Below are 14,649 nucleotides of genomic sequence, written 5' to 3' on the forward strand. Positions count from 1 at the left end.
GGTTAAGGAAATATATACAGGTCACAGATACATATTATATAAATTCATAATGCTTATGCATATAAAGGTGTCAGTAATGGAAATTACACTAATAAGGAAAAAGTAAGATGAAAGTCTTCATCTGAATAGTTCAGTTCCCTTTTTAAGTATTACCATGAACAAATGTATATGCATGCATTATACACACACATACTTTTTTAAAAATCCGTTTCTAATTTCAGGTCTCTGTCAGTGGAATCGAATGGGACTATATTGCCACTCAGGGACCACTGCAAAATACCTGCCCGGATTTTTGGCAGATGGTGTGGGAACAGGGGATTGCGATTATAGCCATGGTGACGGCGGAGGAGGTGAGGACTCACTTCTCTCCCTTGGTCATCTCGCGGCCTCAGCCGGACAGTGACGATGACGCTGTGGGGCCTGACCTTAGAGAAGGGGCGGTGGCGCGGGTCCGAGTCTCCGGACGGCTCCAGGTGCGGGGGCCTTCTCCGCCGGTGCGGCCGAGTTTCTGAGCGCTCCGGGTGCGGGGGCATCCTCGGCCGGTGCGGCCGAGTTTCTGAGCTCTCTCTCTCTGACAGGAGGGCGGAAGGGAGAAGAGCTTCAGGTACTGGCCGCGCCTCGGCTCGAGGCACAACAGCGTGACCTACGGGCGATTCAAGATCACCACGCGCTTCCGCACGGACTCCGGCTGCTACGCCACCACGGGCCTGAAGATGAAGCACCTGCTCAGCGGGCAGGAGCGGACCATCTGGCACCTGCAGTACACCGACTGGCCGGAGCACGGCTGCCCCGAGGACCTCAAGGGCTTCCTGTGTAAGTGTCTGCGCTCCCGCGCCGGAGGCCGCCCCAGAGCCTCCCTCTTGCCTCTGTATTGTTGCCTGCGAGGCTGGGCTTGTTTAAAACTGAAAATTTCAAGCATTCGGGGAAAGCTTAGCAGAAGACGTTTTAGAGTGTAACTTGGTTAGTGAGCCAGGCAGTTCCTGTTCCCTGAAGTTTTGCATTTTGCGGATGAGAAAAACCGGTTTTCAGGTAAAGGCAGGAACTTGCCCGAGACCACCCTGCGGGTCAGTAGCTGGGCTGGTTCATCGGCACCCGGTGCTCTGTGTCTGGGGCCTTCTCAGCCAGAGGAGACGACCTGAAAATGGTCGGCCTGACCGGCCTCAGCCCCTTTGTGTCTGTCTGTGTCATCCACGTTTCACAGCATACCTCGAAGAGATCCAGTCTGTTCGACGCCATACGAACAGCACGAGTGAACCCAAAAGCCCCAACCCCCCGCTGCTGGTCCACTGCAGTGCGGGCGTGGGACGGACAGGCGTCGTCATTCTGTCGGAGATCATGATCGCCTGCCTGGAGCACAACGAGGTGCTTGCTCCTCTGTGGGCGCGGGGAGAGGGGGGCACAGAGGGACCCCCCACCCCCCCGAGGGGAGAGCGGGGCCGGAAACAGGGCCGGGCACAGAGGGACCCCCCACCCCCCCACCCCCGAGGGGAGAGCGGGGCCGGGAACATGGCCGGGCACAGAGGGACCCCCCACCCCCACCCCCCACGGGGCCAGGGCTTTCCGCACAGATGTCCTCGAGCTTCTCCGAAGGAGATGCCGAGTAGCAAAGAGGCTGCCTGCCCGCGGCCAGGGTCCCCCAGGACCCCCACCCCCACCCCCGCCGCGGTCTCGGAGCCGCGCCCTCACCCCGCTCCCCCCGCCAGGCGCTGGACGTCCCGCGGGTGCTGGACCTGCTGCGGCGGCAGCGAATGCTGATGGTGCAGACCCTCTGCCAGTACACGTTCGTGTACCGCGTGCTCATCCAGTTCCTCCGGGGCTCCCGGCTCATCTAGGCCCGCGCTCCGAGATGGCCACGGAGGTCTTCACAGCTCAGAAAGGACGGAGGCGTGCTGGCCGACTCGCGCTTTGTCCTGGTGCCGACCCCCGCGGGCGCTGCGGCGGGCGTAGGTGGCCGGAAGAATGCAGGCGCCGGGTCGGGATGAGCCGCGGGAGGACCCGGGCGGGGCCGAAGCGGAGGGGCTTCGCTGGGAAGGACGCGCCCGACAGCAGGGCCGCGGCTTCCCGGGGTCCAGCTGTCTGACTTGCAGAACTTGCACACATGTTGAGATTCTATTTTCTAGATCAGTTCTCTGTATTTTACTGAAGCTATGCTGGGCAGTTCTGGCAATCACTAAAGCATACAGTTTTCTATCTTAAGCTAGTTTTTGATAATGGAATTTTATTTTATGACGAGAATATTTGGGGTTTTCTTGTTGAGGAACTAAACTTTTCGTGGGGCTGATCCATAGATGTGAGTGGTTCCTAGATAGCTTTGTATTTAAAACCATGTTATTTTGTTATTTAAAAAAAAAAAAAAAAAACCTTGGGTACTTAAGTTACCAAACCCAAAACTACAACAAGAATCTAAAAGTGTTATTTTTGAAGTATAGAAAGCATTTTTATATTCAGAAAATTTTTTAGTCCTAAAAGTTCTATATATTTGTACCTTCTATATTTTCCAAGCAGGAGTTCAACTCATTAAGGTACGGAAATGAGTCAGTTAATGTAAGTTAACATGGGGAATAAAGGCACATTTTTAAAAAACATGTATGGGAAGAATCAGATTCACTATTTTTTTTTTTTTTTCAGTATTATTCATAAACCCAAATGTTTTTTTTTTTTTTGGTTGAAAAATGAAGTGAAAAACTGTTGCATAAGATGGTTTTAAGCACTTTTTTTGTTTGCAAACAAATATAAGTTTTTAATATATATATTGCTTTATAGGTGAAACAATACATAACAACAGACATTGAAAGTGTTTTGGAAGGGATGGGGTAAGAGTACGTAGGATGACTAGGACGAGACTACGAGACTGCGTGCAGAGGAAATGCAGGGTGGTGAATGCACGTTCCTTCGTCTTTACAAAGCAGGCAGCGTCCCCTGCACAGACTGAGCCGCCGGGCAGAGCGGGGTTCGGGGTGGGGGCTGAATCCCTCGGGAAACTCAGGGCCTGTCACGGGCAACAGCTCCCTCTGTTTCCTTGAAGTTCTTCCACCTACAACTCTCTTCCTTTTTCTTTTTCTTTTTAAAAAACAAATCAGGTTTAAAAGAAGCCACGAAGAGGCTTTGTTTTCTTTTGGTTGAAAGAAGGCACGGGTTTAATAGTCTCACCTCCTCTCCCCACACCACAGCCCAGACCTGCGAGGCTGCCGGAGACGACCGTGGTGTCCAAGACGTCCCGGGGTTTCCTCTCCTCAATCCTCTAGCTTCCCCGTGCGGCCGTCTCTGGCTACCCCACCTCCGCGCCCCCCCAGGCCCCTTTCAGGCCCCGCCCCGCGGGCAGGGGGACTGCGAAGGGCTGGTCCCCGCGGGGCCGAGGAGGTGAGGAGGACTGGCCCGCGCCTTTAGCTGAGGAGCCCTCTCTTCTTCCTGAGGCTGCTTCTCCAACACGTCGAGCTTCCCAAACGTCAAACCCAGGGTTCCTTCCCGCAGTGAGCGGTATCCGAGGGACGGTTCCGATGCCGGGTTCACTCCTAAAGCGGTTCCGCTCACTGTTGCACCACTGAGTCTGTGGTTAGCTGCGAGACTGGGTTTCCTTCTTACAGCAGGTCCCTGCCTAACTCTGACCCAGAAACCAGCCCCTTTAGAGGAAATGCAGAGGGCATCAATGAAAGTGAATACCGAAAGTGGGCCTCTTTCTCACTTGGGAACAAAGAATTGATTTTAAGTCTAAAATGATTTTAAAGAACAATAGACCCAAGTGTAGATATTCAGAACAAGCTCTCCAGGAGAATGGGTTAAAGAGTGTTTTTAGTGCAGTGTTTCCCATCTTCAGACCAGGTAAAGGACAGGTGTGTTTCTCATACTTTTTTCTTCCATTGGTACTTTTTTTTTTAAATGCTTTTCTGTCAGGTTTAAACATTTTGAAGTGTCCCATTGACAAGAACATATTGTAAAACAAAAATTTAAAGAGTAATATATGGTATGTTTGTGTTCCTGTCATAATAATTTGATTGTAAGAAAATTACTTACAAGGGCTCAATTACACTGTGTAAATGTCACTCTTAAAACTCGCATGTTTGACATAGCTTCTAAGACCCATGTAATTTTTCTGTGTCCGTTTTGAATTTTTAAACTTTTGATGAACAGAGAATATGAAAGTATTTCTGAATAAAAATAATTCTACATTTCTGGACTTCTGAAGTCATGTGATTATCAAGGTCAAGGTGTAGAATGTTGACGTTTCATCAGCTCACCGTGTCCGAGTTGAGGATGTTCTGTCTGCCGAACTTACATGGTGCTTCGGTATTTTAGTGTCTTTTGTTTGTTGATATTCTTAGTTTCATATCAAAATTACCAAAATGTGCATCTTCACAAAAAGTAGGTTACAAACCAGTCTTTTCCACTGATGGGTGTTGGCATCTCTGGCATCAGTTCTCCTGATTAGCAGGATCTTTTGATAAAATGCTCTAGTGGGTAGTTTTGAACACAGGAAATGTTCATTTTAGAACCTCATTTGGAATTGCAATCTTCATTGCTTATTTCCTTCTGGAACATCCGCTGTGAAACATTCAGAAAGCCCTAGAATGTAGCCTTCAAACCATGCTGGCAGGATTGAGACAGAGGCTGTGCTTGCCTAGAACCTCCCGGGAAGACCAAGGCGGGGACAGACGCCCTGAGGAGGAGTGAGGATGGGTGATGGCAGCAGGGCATGGCCAGCCTTTCTGCTGCTTCTTCAGGAAAAGAAAATAGTCCTTTCAAGTGGGTCGGTAACTTAATGTTTACAATATTAAGGAAATATAAGTGTCCTTGTTACATGTAACATAAAACTTTATATTGGGCTTCCTTGGTGGCTCAAAAGAATCTGGCTGCAATGCAGGAGACCCAGGGTCGAACCCACTCCAGTGGTCTTATTAAAATATAAAAAACTACAGTTTATTATAGATCATTAAAAAAATCAGACTTTTAAAAGGAATTCTTTTGGATAGACATGGAGGGAATTTTCTTTCTATCAACATTTCAGGTAGAAGAAGCTAAACTATCTCTTTTCAGTTTAAAGTTTATTAAAATGGTTAGAGGGGACCCCATTTTTTTGAACTGAGGGACAGACACTTCAAAAATAGAGAGCTAGGTCCATTAGGAATTTGTCCGGGAAAACAATTCTTGAAAGAACGTGAGTTTTTCAAAGTCCTGCAATAGAGCTTCATTTACCCTAAGTATCTATAATTACTTTAAAAAAATGAGAAAAAAATCAAAGTTTGGTGGCTTAAGGTTTGCATGTGTTAGGAGTGTGTGGACAGATGATTTTAGAAAATAATTGAAAGGGTCCTTGGGTGGTTAAACTGGCATAGTACAGGTAGTTCCCAAATAAACATTATGCTCTAAAAGTTCCGATGAATGTGAAACTATTGAGAGTATTGTCTACAAAGTGAAACATTACTTATAAGTGGGCCCTGACATCTTTGGTTTGTTCTCCCAAAGCTTATTGAAACCACAGGGGTCTGAAAGGGTAGTCACATCAGTACTCCGAGAGAAACACTTGGCAACTCTCCTCCCCGCTGCACCCTGCTGGCGCGAGCACGGAAACAATTCCGGTTTCCCCGGCAGTGGGCCTGGTCCTCAGCAAGCAGCTGAAGTCAGATTGATGAGTGTTTCGTGAGGGAATTCCATGTCATGAGTGTCCCATCGTTTGAGAAACTCGGGTGGCGTGTGAAGGCCAGGGACGGGCGGTGAGCGGGGCGCCAGGCGGAGGCGGGTGAGCTGGCAGCAGCCCCTGCCTTGCCCGCTTCCGCCCCATCTGCCTGTGGGTGGTCCTGGCCTGGAGGCGGGGGTGGGGGCGGGGAAGGTGGGCCTGGGCCAGGGAGGTGGCGGAGGTCCGCGGCCCCCAGCTGAGGACGCAGGAGCCCCAGGCGAGTGTTCCCGCAGCTGGAGTGGCTCCAGGTCACACTGTGTGAGGTGGGCCTGGCTGGTGGCGTATTTCCAGAACTATGTAAAATACTCATTTTCTAAAAACTGGAGTAAATCTGAACTTTATCCAATATGTTGCTGGGTTCAGAAAGACAGTAAGCACATGATGCTGTTGTTCAGTCGCTCAGTCGTGTCCGACTCTCTACAACCCCATGGACCGCAGCACGCCAGGCCTCCCTGTCCATCACCAACTCCGGAGTTCACCCAAACTCATGCCCATCGAGTCGGTGATGCCATCCAACCATCTGATCCTCTGTCGTCCCCTTCTCCTCCTGCCTTCAGTCTTTCCCAGTATCAGGGTCCTTTCCAATGAGTAACTGTATACTTATTTTAAATTGTGCTTTTAATATTATAAATAAATATAAATGGGTGACAAGAAGGGAATAGTTGAACTACCTGTAGAGATAAGAGATACAGGTTTGCACTACACCAGCATTTGCTATGATAATGGATATCCCTGGTTTGCTATTCATATAAGGGAGATTAATTATAAAAATAATACAAAGGATCTTACTAGAAAACTATATGTATGGTGGTCTTGTGGCCTGTACCTAGGAAACTATCAGAAGATGTCTTTGTATGGTCACTATGCAGAGGTGTATAGAATGCATGTGTATGTCTTAAAAATACTGTCTTCCTCTTGACAAGAAAGACATTTTATCTGACTTCCTGCGTTTTGAATAACAATGGAGTATCCCACTCTCAAACCATATTTCTGGTCCTCACTCTAGAAACATATGGGCGTACCTTGACTTTTCTATCTCTTTGATTAAAGTGATTAATAAAATGTCTCACTATTAAAAAAAAAAAAAGATGCAGGTTCGATCCCTGGCTTGAGAAGGTCCGCTGGAGGAGGACATGGCAACCCACTCCAGTGTTCTTGCCTGGAGAACCCCATGAACAGAGATCCTGGTGGGCTATACAGTCCATGGGGTCTCAAAGAGTCAGAAATGACTGAAGCAGCTGAGCACACAAACATGCACTCAGACTAAGAGTGTGGCCAATGTACTGTTGGAAAATTTTCAAAAATCACTTATCAGGCAGATCTGAACACGATTCCTTCCATTACACATGACTTTCTGGTGTGTCGTATAAAAGGACCATTTACAATCTCCACGACGCCTTGCTCTGAATCTATAGTGTCCCCACACTGGCTACAGCAGTACATGATTCCAATGGAATGAATCTGCAATTTTAAACTGACTGGTAGGGGGTTTTAAAACTATGTAAAGACCAGTCCTTTATTTCGGTTGTCCCACCACCATTTCTAGTGCTCATGTGTATTTTAAATTCAAGCTTTAAAGCTTAGTGAAGAAAAGATGTATTCACTCTCAGGAACAGGTCTGTACCAACCAAGGAAGTTCCGATGGTTGGATTATCTGGGTTATCCCAGACATGAATCTGTTGGCCCTCACTTTTTGGGTAGACTGATGTAATGGTAATGGCCTTCCACCTCCATATGCTCATTTATCAGCTGAGGAGAACTGAACAAATAAATGAGGAAGATAAGCTTAGTCACTCATTTTTCATAAGAGTTGCAAATATCACAGGTCAGATTACTCTATAATAAATGCTATGAGTCTCCAAACATCTTTTTCCAGAAATTTATTAGAAATCACATGAAATTAATGGACCGTTGAATGAGAAATATTTATTGAAACGGGATTTAATCTTAGAGTTAAGTGTCCTGAAGGGATCTAATGGTTTTGTACTTTTCCTGGAATAATTACCATGCTGGTTCAGTCTTCCTAGTCTAGGAATTCTAGGTAGCGCAGTTGGTAAGGAATCCATCTGTCAATGCAGGAGATAAAAGAAAAAACAAGTGGGTTCCATCCTGGGTCAGAAAGATCCCCTGGAGAAGGAAATGACAACCCACTCCAGGATCCTTGCCTGGGAAATCCCACGGACAGAGGAAGCTGGTGGGCTACAGTCCGTGGGGTTGCGAGGAGTCAGACACGACTTGACACGCATGCACTGTGCTGTCAAACAAATAGCCTGAAAAAAAGGAAGTACTCTCTAGACGTGACAAACAGTCCCAGAACAGGTTTAATAAAAATGAGATTAAAAGTGAAAAAAATCTTAAGCCCACAAAACAAAAAGATGAAAGAAAAAAAAAGGAAAAAAATGCTCTAACTTGTGACAACTTTTAGATTAGTAGCGCTCTGGTGGGTTTTATTTGCATAGTTTGGGTTTGTGGCTCAATAGAGAAGGTGAAGTAGTTATTGTACAGGAATGATTTTTAACCTTTTTGAGGATTTTTCTGTTAGTGTCAGTTTAGACTCTCCATATTAGATTTTTTTCAATTCTATATTAAAAGTAAGCAGCCTAATTTCTTATTGTAGAATTGAGCTATTACACAGTTATCAGTGTATTTGATCTCTAAGCAACACATTGAAAATGAGGGGAGAAAATAAAAATATTTTTAAAAGTATTAAGCCTTAAAAAACTTGGATGAACTGTTAAACCTTACTCTGAAGGTTGGCATTGGGCCATTAGAATATATTTTTTGCTTTTTACTGTATTCTCAAGTAATTTTTTACATTAAAATATAAAACACTTAGTTCTTATCATGCGAATGTTAAATATTTTCCTATGAAAACACCTCAGTGTTTCACTCTCTTGTGCTTAAAAGAGGGAGATATTCCAAATTTTAAAAATGCTACTTAGTCCAGATAAAGATTGCATTGCAACAATACAGAAGTTTGTTGTATATTTCTTTGTTAAAAACTGAAGCAGTCCAAACCCCACCTATAGCAAATTAAGCAAAGCATAGTTTAAAAATGAATATCTAGATAATAATGCATTTAAAAATTCCAACTGCTGTTAATATGACTCAAATGTCCTCAGAAACATAAATATTTAGAGACAATTTTTATGAAGTACATTTTCTCAGAAAGTTCCCTATAATTCAAGCAATGCATTGGGAATTCTACCTTTTCAAAATCACGTTGTATACTTAGTTGTCTAGTATTTTCTAGTTTAAAAAGCAATTTTATGTGCTACTGTCTGATGATCAACAATGTAAAAACGTATAATCAGAAGAGCTTAAATCTTCTAAACTGTCATTGGTTTGTAAAAGTGTGTACATTTAATGGGCAAAAAAGTTTGAATGAATGTCATATATGTGAAGTGAATATATTATAGTCTATTTTGCCATAAAATAAATATTGAAGCAAGATATTATTTGTGCGTGAATAGTACAATTACAGCTGTTTTGTCTATTTTTTTTCATTTTAGTTCTTATTACAGAGGTATATAATTAATCCCATTTCCTCAATGGGTTATTTTAAATTATGTTCCAGACAATAGATGTTTCTTTTAGTCGTTTATAGTCATCACACCTCTCCACCATCATCAATCACTTACGAGTTAGAATGCATCTTGTCAAAATAGCCAACTTTGTTAATCAGGACATTTGTGGAACAATTAATAGATTTGAAGAATAAATATTTATGTACTTCCCTGCAGGTTGGCAGAGCTTCTCCTCACACAATCATCCCTGTAGTGCATCTTATTAGTTGAGTGTCCACTTCACTTATTTTGTTGTTCAGTCGCTCAGTCGTGTCCAATTCTTTGTGACCCCATGGACTGCAGCACGCCAAGCCTCCCTGTCCATCACCAGCTCCCGGAGTTTACTCAAACTCATGTCCATCGAGTCGGTGATGCCATCCAACCATCTCATCCTCTGTCGTCCCCTTCTCCTGCCTTCAGTCTTTCACAGCATCAGGGTCTTTTCAAATGAGTCAATTTTTCACATCAGGTGGCCAAAGCGGAGTTTCAGCTTCAGCATCAGTCCTTCCAGTGAACATTCAGGGTTGATTTCCGTTAGGACTGACAAGGTGGTGCAACGTGTCATTAGTTGAGTGTCCACTTCATTTATTAATGGGCTTGTTTTTGGATCAGCAACAGCAACACTGGAAATGTGTTGAAATCCAGATTCTTGAAGCATATCCCATGTCTAAAAATTCTGAATCAGAAGCTGAGTATGAAAAAGTCATAAATGTTCAGTAGAGACGGCAACCTGGGATTCATGACATAGCCAAGCTACAATCAATAGGCATTAAGGTTTATTTAGACCATTTCTATTAGGTTAATGATATTTACAATCATGGTAAACTGATGGGCCCCCAAAGATGTCCATGATCTAGTCCCCTGAAGTTATGAATGTTACATGGCAAAAGGGACTCTACAAATGTGATTAAATCAAGGTTTTTGAGATGAGACTGTCCGGGATTATCCAGGTGGGCCCAGAGGAACCACAGGGTCTTTCTAAGAGGGAGGCGGGAGGTCACAGTGAGCAGAGACGTGATGAGAGAAGCAGAGGGGAGAGATTTGCAGATGCCACACAGCTGGCCTTGATGATGGAGGCACGGGCCCCAGTGAAGGGATGCAGGCAGCCACTGGAAAGTGGAAACGGTGAAAAACACATTCTCCCCAGAGCCTCCTGGAAGAATGCAGCCCTGGCAACATCTTGATTTTATGACTTCTGGCTTCCAGAACTGTAAGTTGGTAGATTTTATTTTAAGCCATTGCATTTGTGGTACTTGTTACAGCAGCAGCAGAAAACTTAAAAAAGAATATTCTTCACAGGAAAAACAATGGTCAACTCATCTTTTAAAAAATTGTTTTCATTTTTTTTTGAAACTGAGGTGTACTTGATTTACAATATATATGTTTCTGGTGTATAACACAGTGATTCACGATTTTTAAAGGTTACACTCCATTTATGGTTATTAGGAATATATTAGGTTATATATTCCCCGTGCTGTAAAATATATCCTTGCTCTCATCTATTTTATACCTAGTCGTTTGTATCTCTTAATCCCCTATACCTGTGTAACCCTCCCCCGTCCCTCTCCTGGCTGGTAAGCACTAGTTTTTTATATACGTTTCTTTTTTGTTATAGTCACTAGTTTGTTGTATTTTTTTAGATTCCAAATGTAAGTGATATACAGTATGGGCTTTCTCTGATTTATTTCACTGAGCATAAAACCCTCCAAGTCCATCTATGTTGATGGAGATGGAAAAATTTCATTCTTTTTTATGACAGAGTAGTATTCTATCACATACATATATATATATACACACACATGCATATTACATATATATATATACACACAACACATCTTTATCCAGGCATCTGTTGACGGACACGTACGTTGCTTCCATCTCAGCTGTTGTAAATAACTCTGTGAACGTTGGCCTACGTGTATCTCTCAGACGCGTGTTTCCTTCTCTTCAGGTAGCCGTCCGCGCTGGAGTTGCTGTGTCTTCGTGGTGGTTCTGCTTTTGGTTCCTGAGAACCTCCGCACTGTCCCCGGTCGCTGGGCCAATTTCCGTTCCTGCCGGCAGTGCCCGAGGATTCCCTTTTCTCCACATTCTTGCCAGCGTGTGTCGCTTGTGGTCTTTTCGAAGACGGCCATTTCGACAGATGCGAGATGCTGGTCTGTTCCGGGGGCTGGGTCCGGAGGCTGGTGTCGGGCCGTCTGTCTGTCTGTCTGTCTGTCCGTGGGGCTGAAAGAGCTGCCACAGTGGCTGTCCCTTGCTGAGCCCTCTGATGGGCGAGGCCGGCCCTGAGGCCAGAGCAGCCGCCCGGGGGCCTCCGGCTGGTGGAGGGGGCGCAGTCCTGGGCGCCAGGTCCCCCTGGTGTGCTGGTGTGGGGGGCAGGACTGGGCCCCGGGACAGCTGTGGGCTCGGGGGTCTTTAGGCAGCCAGTCTAAGGTCCCCTGGAGAAGGAATGGCTACCCACTCCAGTACTCTCGCCGGAGAGTCCCATGGGCAGAGGAGCCTGGTGGTCGCAAAGAGTCGGACAGGACTCAGCGACCAAACAACAGTCTGCAGGTCAGTGGGGCTGCGGCCCTGCCCAGCTGGCCGTTTGGTGCCTATGGGCTTGTGGGCAGGGGCCGAGCTGGGTCCTGAGGCTAATAAGCTAGAGACAGATAGATAGATAAAGTCGCTCAGTCATTTCCGACTCTTTGCGACTGTGTGGACTGTAGCCCGCCAGGCTCCTCGGTCCATGGGATTCCCCAGGCATGAACACTGGAGCGGATTGCCATGCCCGCCTCCAAATAAGCTTGAGGCCGGATTCCAAAAGGGTGCTGGCCAGCAGCAGCGCCCACGTGGTAGAACAAGCTCCCCACGTGCTGCGGCCAATGCCTGAGTCCCCAGGGCAGGCTCCAGCCGCCCCCTGCCTCTCCAGGAGTCTCTCCAGACCGGCAGGAACGTCCGACCTAGACTTCATTCAGATTACTGCTTCCGCCCTAGGTTCTGGAATATGAGATTTTGTGTGAGCCCTTTAAGAATGGGGTTCTATTTAGGACTGAATTTGAGACTCCTGAGAGCCAGCTATGCTGGCCTTCAAAGCGCAGACATTCTGAGACGTGGAAGGTCTCACCCAGAGCAGGGGGACATCTGTCGGAACAGCGGCTCAAGGTTCCTGTGTTCCATTCCCTCTGGGCGGTTGGCACGGGCCCCGGGGGGCCCCAGAGGGGAGATGGTGGCAAGCGCAGGGGCGGAGAGAGGAGGGACCTATTTGGGAGGAAGCAATGAAGACGCTGAGGATGCTTGAGCCTGGTGAGAGATGAATTGGGAGGAAAGACGCAAAGGGGCCTGTACCTTTTCTGGTTGGCAAGCGGAAACTCGGTTTGGTTTGTTTTTTAAAGAAGGGAGTGACATGGTCTGTTGATCTGTTTTACAGTAACAGTAGCGGCCTGTGAGTCTTTCTCCAACAACCTGTGTAACTTCTCACAGCCCTGCAATGAAGGCTCTGTAACTGCTCGATTCAGCACGTGAAAAGCAGGAGGAAGGTTAAAGCAACCAGCTTAAAGTCACAGCTCATAAGGATCAAGCATGAGCAACTGGGCTCAAAACAGTCATCAGTGACTCTGCAAATCAGAGAATGAGCTGTGGGCGAAGCAGAGGGAAAGAGAAATTAATATCCTGATCTGGGACTAAGCCAGCATTTCCCAGACTTACCATCCGCTTCACCTTTACAGAACCTTGGTCATCTGAGAACCACTATCACTGCTTCTTTAAACCAGCTCATCTCTTTAAATCTTACAGGGAATCCTGAGGATAACAACAACAACAGAGTATCCTAAAACGGATACAGTCAGGATGGGCCATGGCCTCAGGGACAAGAGGCTGTACCCAGAGTTGGAAGGAAGAGAAGAGAGACGGGTCAGAGCAGGGCCGGGAGTCTGGGGCGGGGTCCCAAATGTGGAGACGCAGCAGGAAGGCAGCAGGCAAGCTCCAGCTGAGGAGGGCACCCGGGCTTCGTGGTGGTGAGGCTGGGGCTCGGGGGAGGAGCCCCAGACGGGACGGAGGGGGCATGTGTGAGTGACGGGAGACGGAAGATGCGGGCGGGAGCCAAGAAAGAGGGGACAGAGGGTGAAAGAGGGCTGCAGGATGCGGGGCGGGGGGTGTTGAAAGCGAAGTGAAAGGCACTCAGTCGTGTCTCTCTGTGACCCCATGGACTTACACAGTCCATGGAATTCTCCAGGCCAGAATCCTGGAGTGGGTTGCCATGCCCTGCTCCAGGGGATCTTCCCAACCCAGGGATTGAACCCAGGTCTCCCTCATTGCAGGCGGATTCTTTACCAGCTGAGGCACCAGGGGAGACCATATACATACTTTGCGTAACATATATTTATGCTGTAAGTATTTCAAAGAATGGCTTTTACATAATTCTTTATTTCAATATATATCTTTTTAATAGTAAGTTATGCAAATATAGTCTTTTAGACTTATAACAATATTGAAATTTATTCTCTACACGATTTAGAAAATGGCTAATTTCTTGGATAAGACATAGCATGTTTAGAAGTCCGAAAGCCAAGTAAATCCCTTATTTCAGAAGTTTGACAGATCTTGGCACAGTTTAGATTTTCCACAGTTGTCAGATCTGTACTTTGCGTCTTTTGCTGTTGGGGGTGAGATAAGCACCCCACAGGTGAGAGCGGAGGGTCGGTAGGGCCGAGGGAAGATTGCGGCAGGGTGATCTGGGGCCTAGGACGCTGGGTACCCAGCCCGACTGTATTGCAGGCCGTCCCTGAGCCTGGGTTCTCAACAGTTTCCCATACTGGAGACTGTCATCCACCCACCACCAGAAACCAGGTCTAATACCTCCAGTGATATGCACCACCTTTTGGGAAACACTCGTGTGGGCAACAAAATGCTAAAAGCCTACATTAAAGAATGAGATACTTGGAGGAAATTGCTAAATTTCTAGAAGAACATTTGGGTTGTCACCCATATTCTCATTCATCTTTTTATCCTCCATGGTGCTCAGGCATGAAACCGTTCTATAACAGTTACTCAAATATCTCCATGGCTGTGAGTGGTTGAAAAGACCTAAGTAGAGATGAGTCTTCTGAGACGTATCTGAATTCAGTTAAGGATCCCGTTCATGAAGTGTACAGGCAAGAGGAGGGTATCAGACTGGGCCTGGTAGAACGTTCATCTGCACAAGAAGGGTTGGCGTTTCAGTCAACAGGCCATCCATGCTCACTGATAACCAGAAAGGCCTTGAGGCTTTAGAAACTCTAGGAGAGTGGGAGGAAAGAAATTAAAGATACTGTTGTTCAGTCGCTAAGTTGTGTCTGACTCTCTTGTGACCCCGTGGACTGTAGCCCGCCAGGCTCCTCTGTCCACAGGATTCTCCAGGCACGAATACTGGAGTGGGCTGCCATTTCCTCCTCCAGG

At 46.5% G+C, this 14,649-nt stretch overlaps 1 protein-coding gene across 4 annotated transcripts in view; it reads left to right on the forward strand.

Moving 5' to 3' along the window:
* PTPN21 (protein tyrosine phosphatase non-receptor type 21) overlaps window positions 1-4,174 on the forward strand; it is a 73,752-nt gene extending 69,578 nt beyond the window's left edge. For 3 of the 4 annotated variants that reach the window (XR_009695043.1, XR_009695044.1, XR_009695045.1), the window contains one exon: window positions 222-351. Coding sequence is in view for 1 of the 4 variants with exons in the window: in XM_061156488.1 (XP_061012471.1) it covers window positions 222-350; window positions 579-813; window positions 1,202-1,362; window positions 1,704-1,832 (654 nt within the window). In the remaining 3 variants the exon portion in view is untranslated. Of the gene's footprint in view, window positions 1-221; window positions 352-578; window positions 814-1,201; window positions 1,363-1,703 lie in introns of those variants that run through there. The other variant, XM_061156488.1, reaches the window with a different exon arrangement.
* The last annotated feature ends 10,475 nt before the right edge of the window (window positions 4,175-14,649 follow it).

This window comes from Dama dama, chromosome 12 (genome assembly GCF_033118175.1).
Source record: "Dama dama isolate Ldn47 chromosome 12, ASM3311817v1, whole genome shotgun sequence".
Classification (NCBI taxonomy): Eukaryota; Metazoa; Chordata; class Mammalia; order Artiodactyla; family Cervidae; genus Dama; species Dama dama.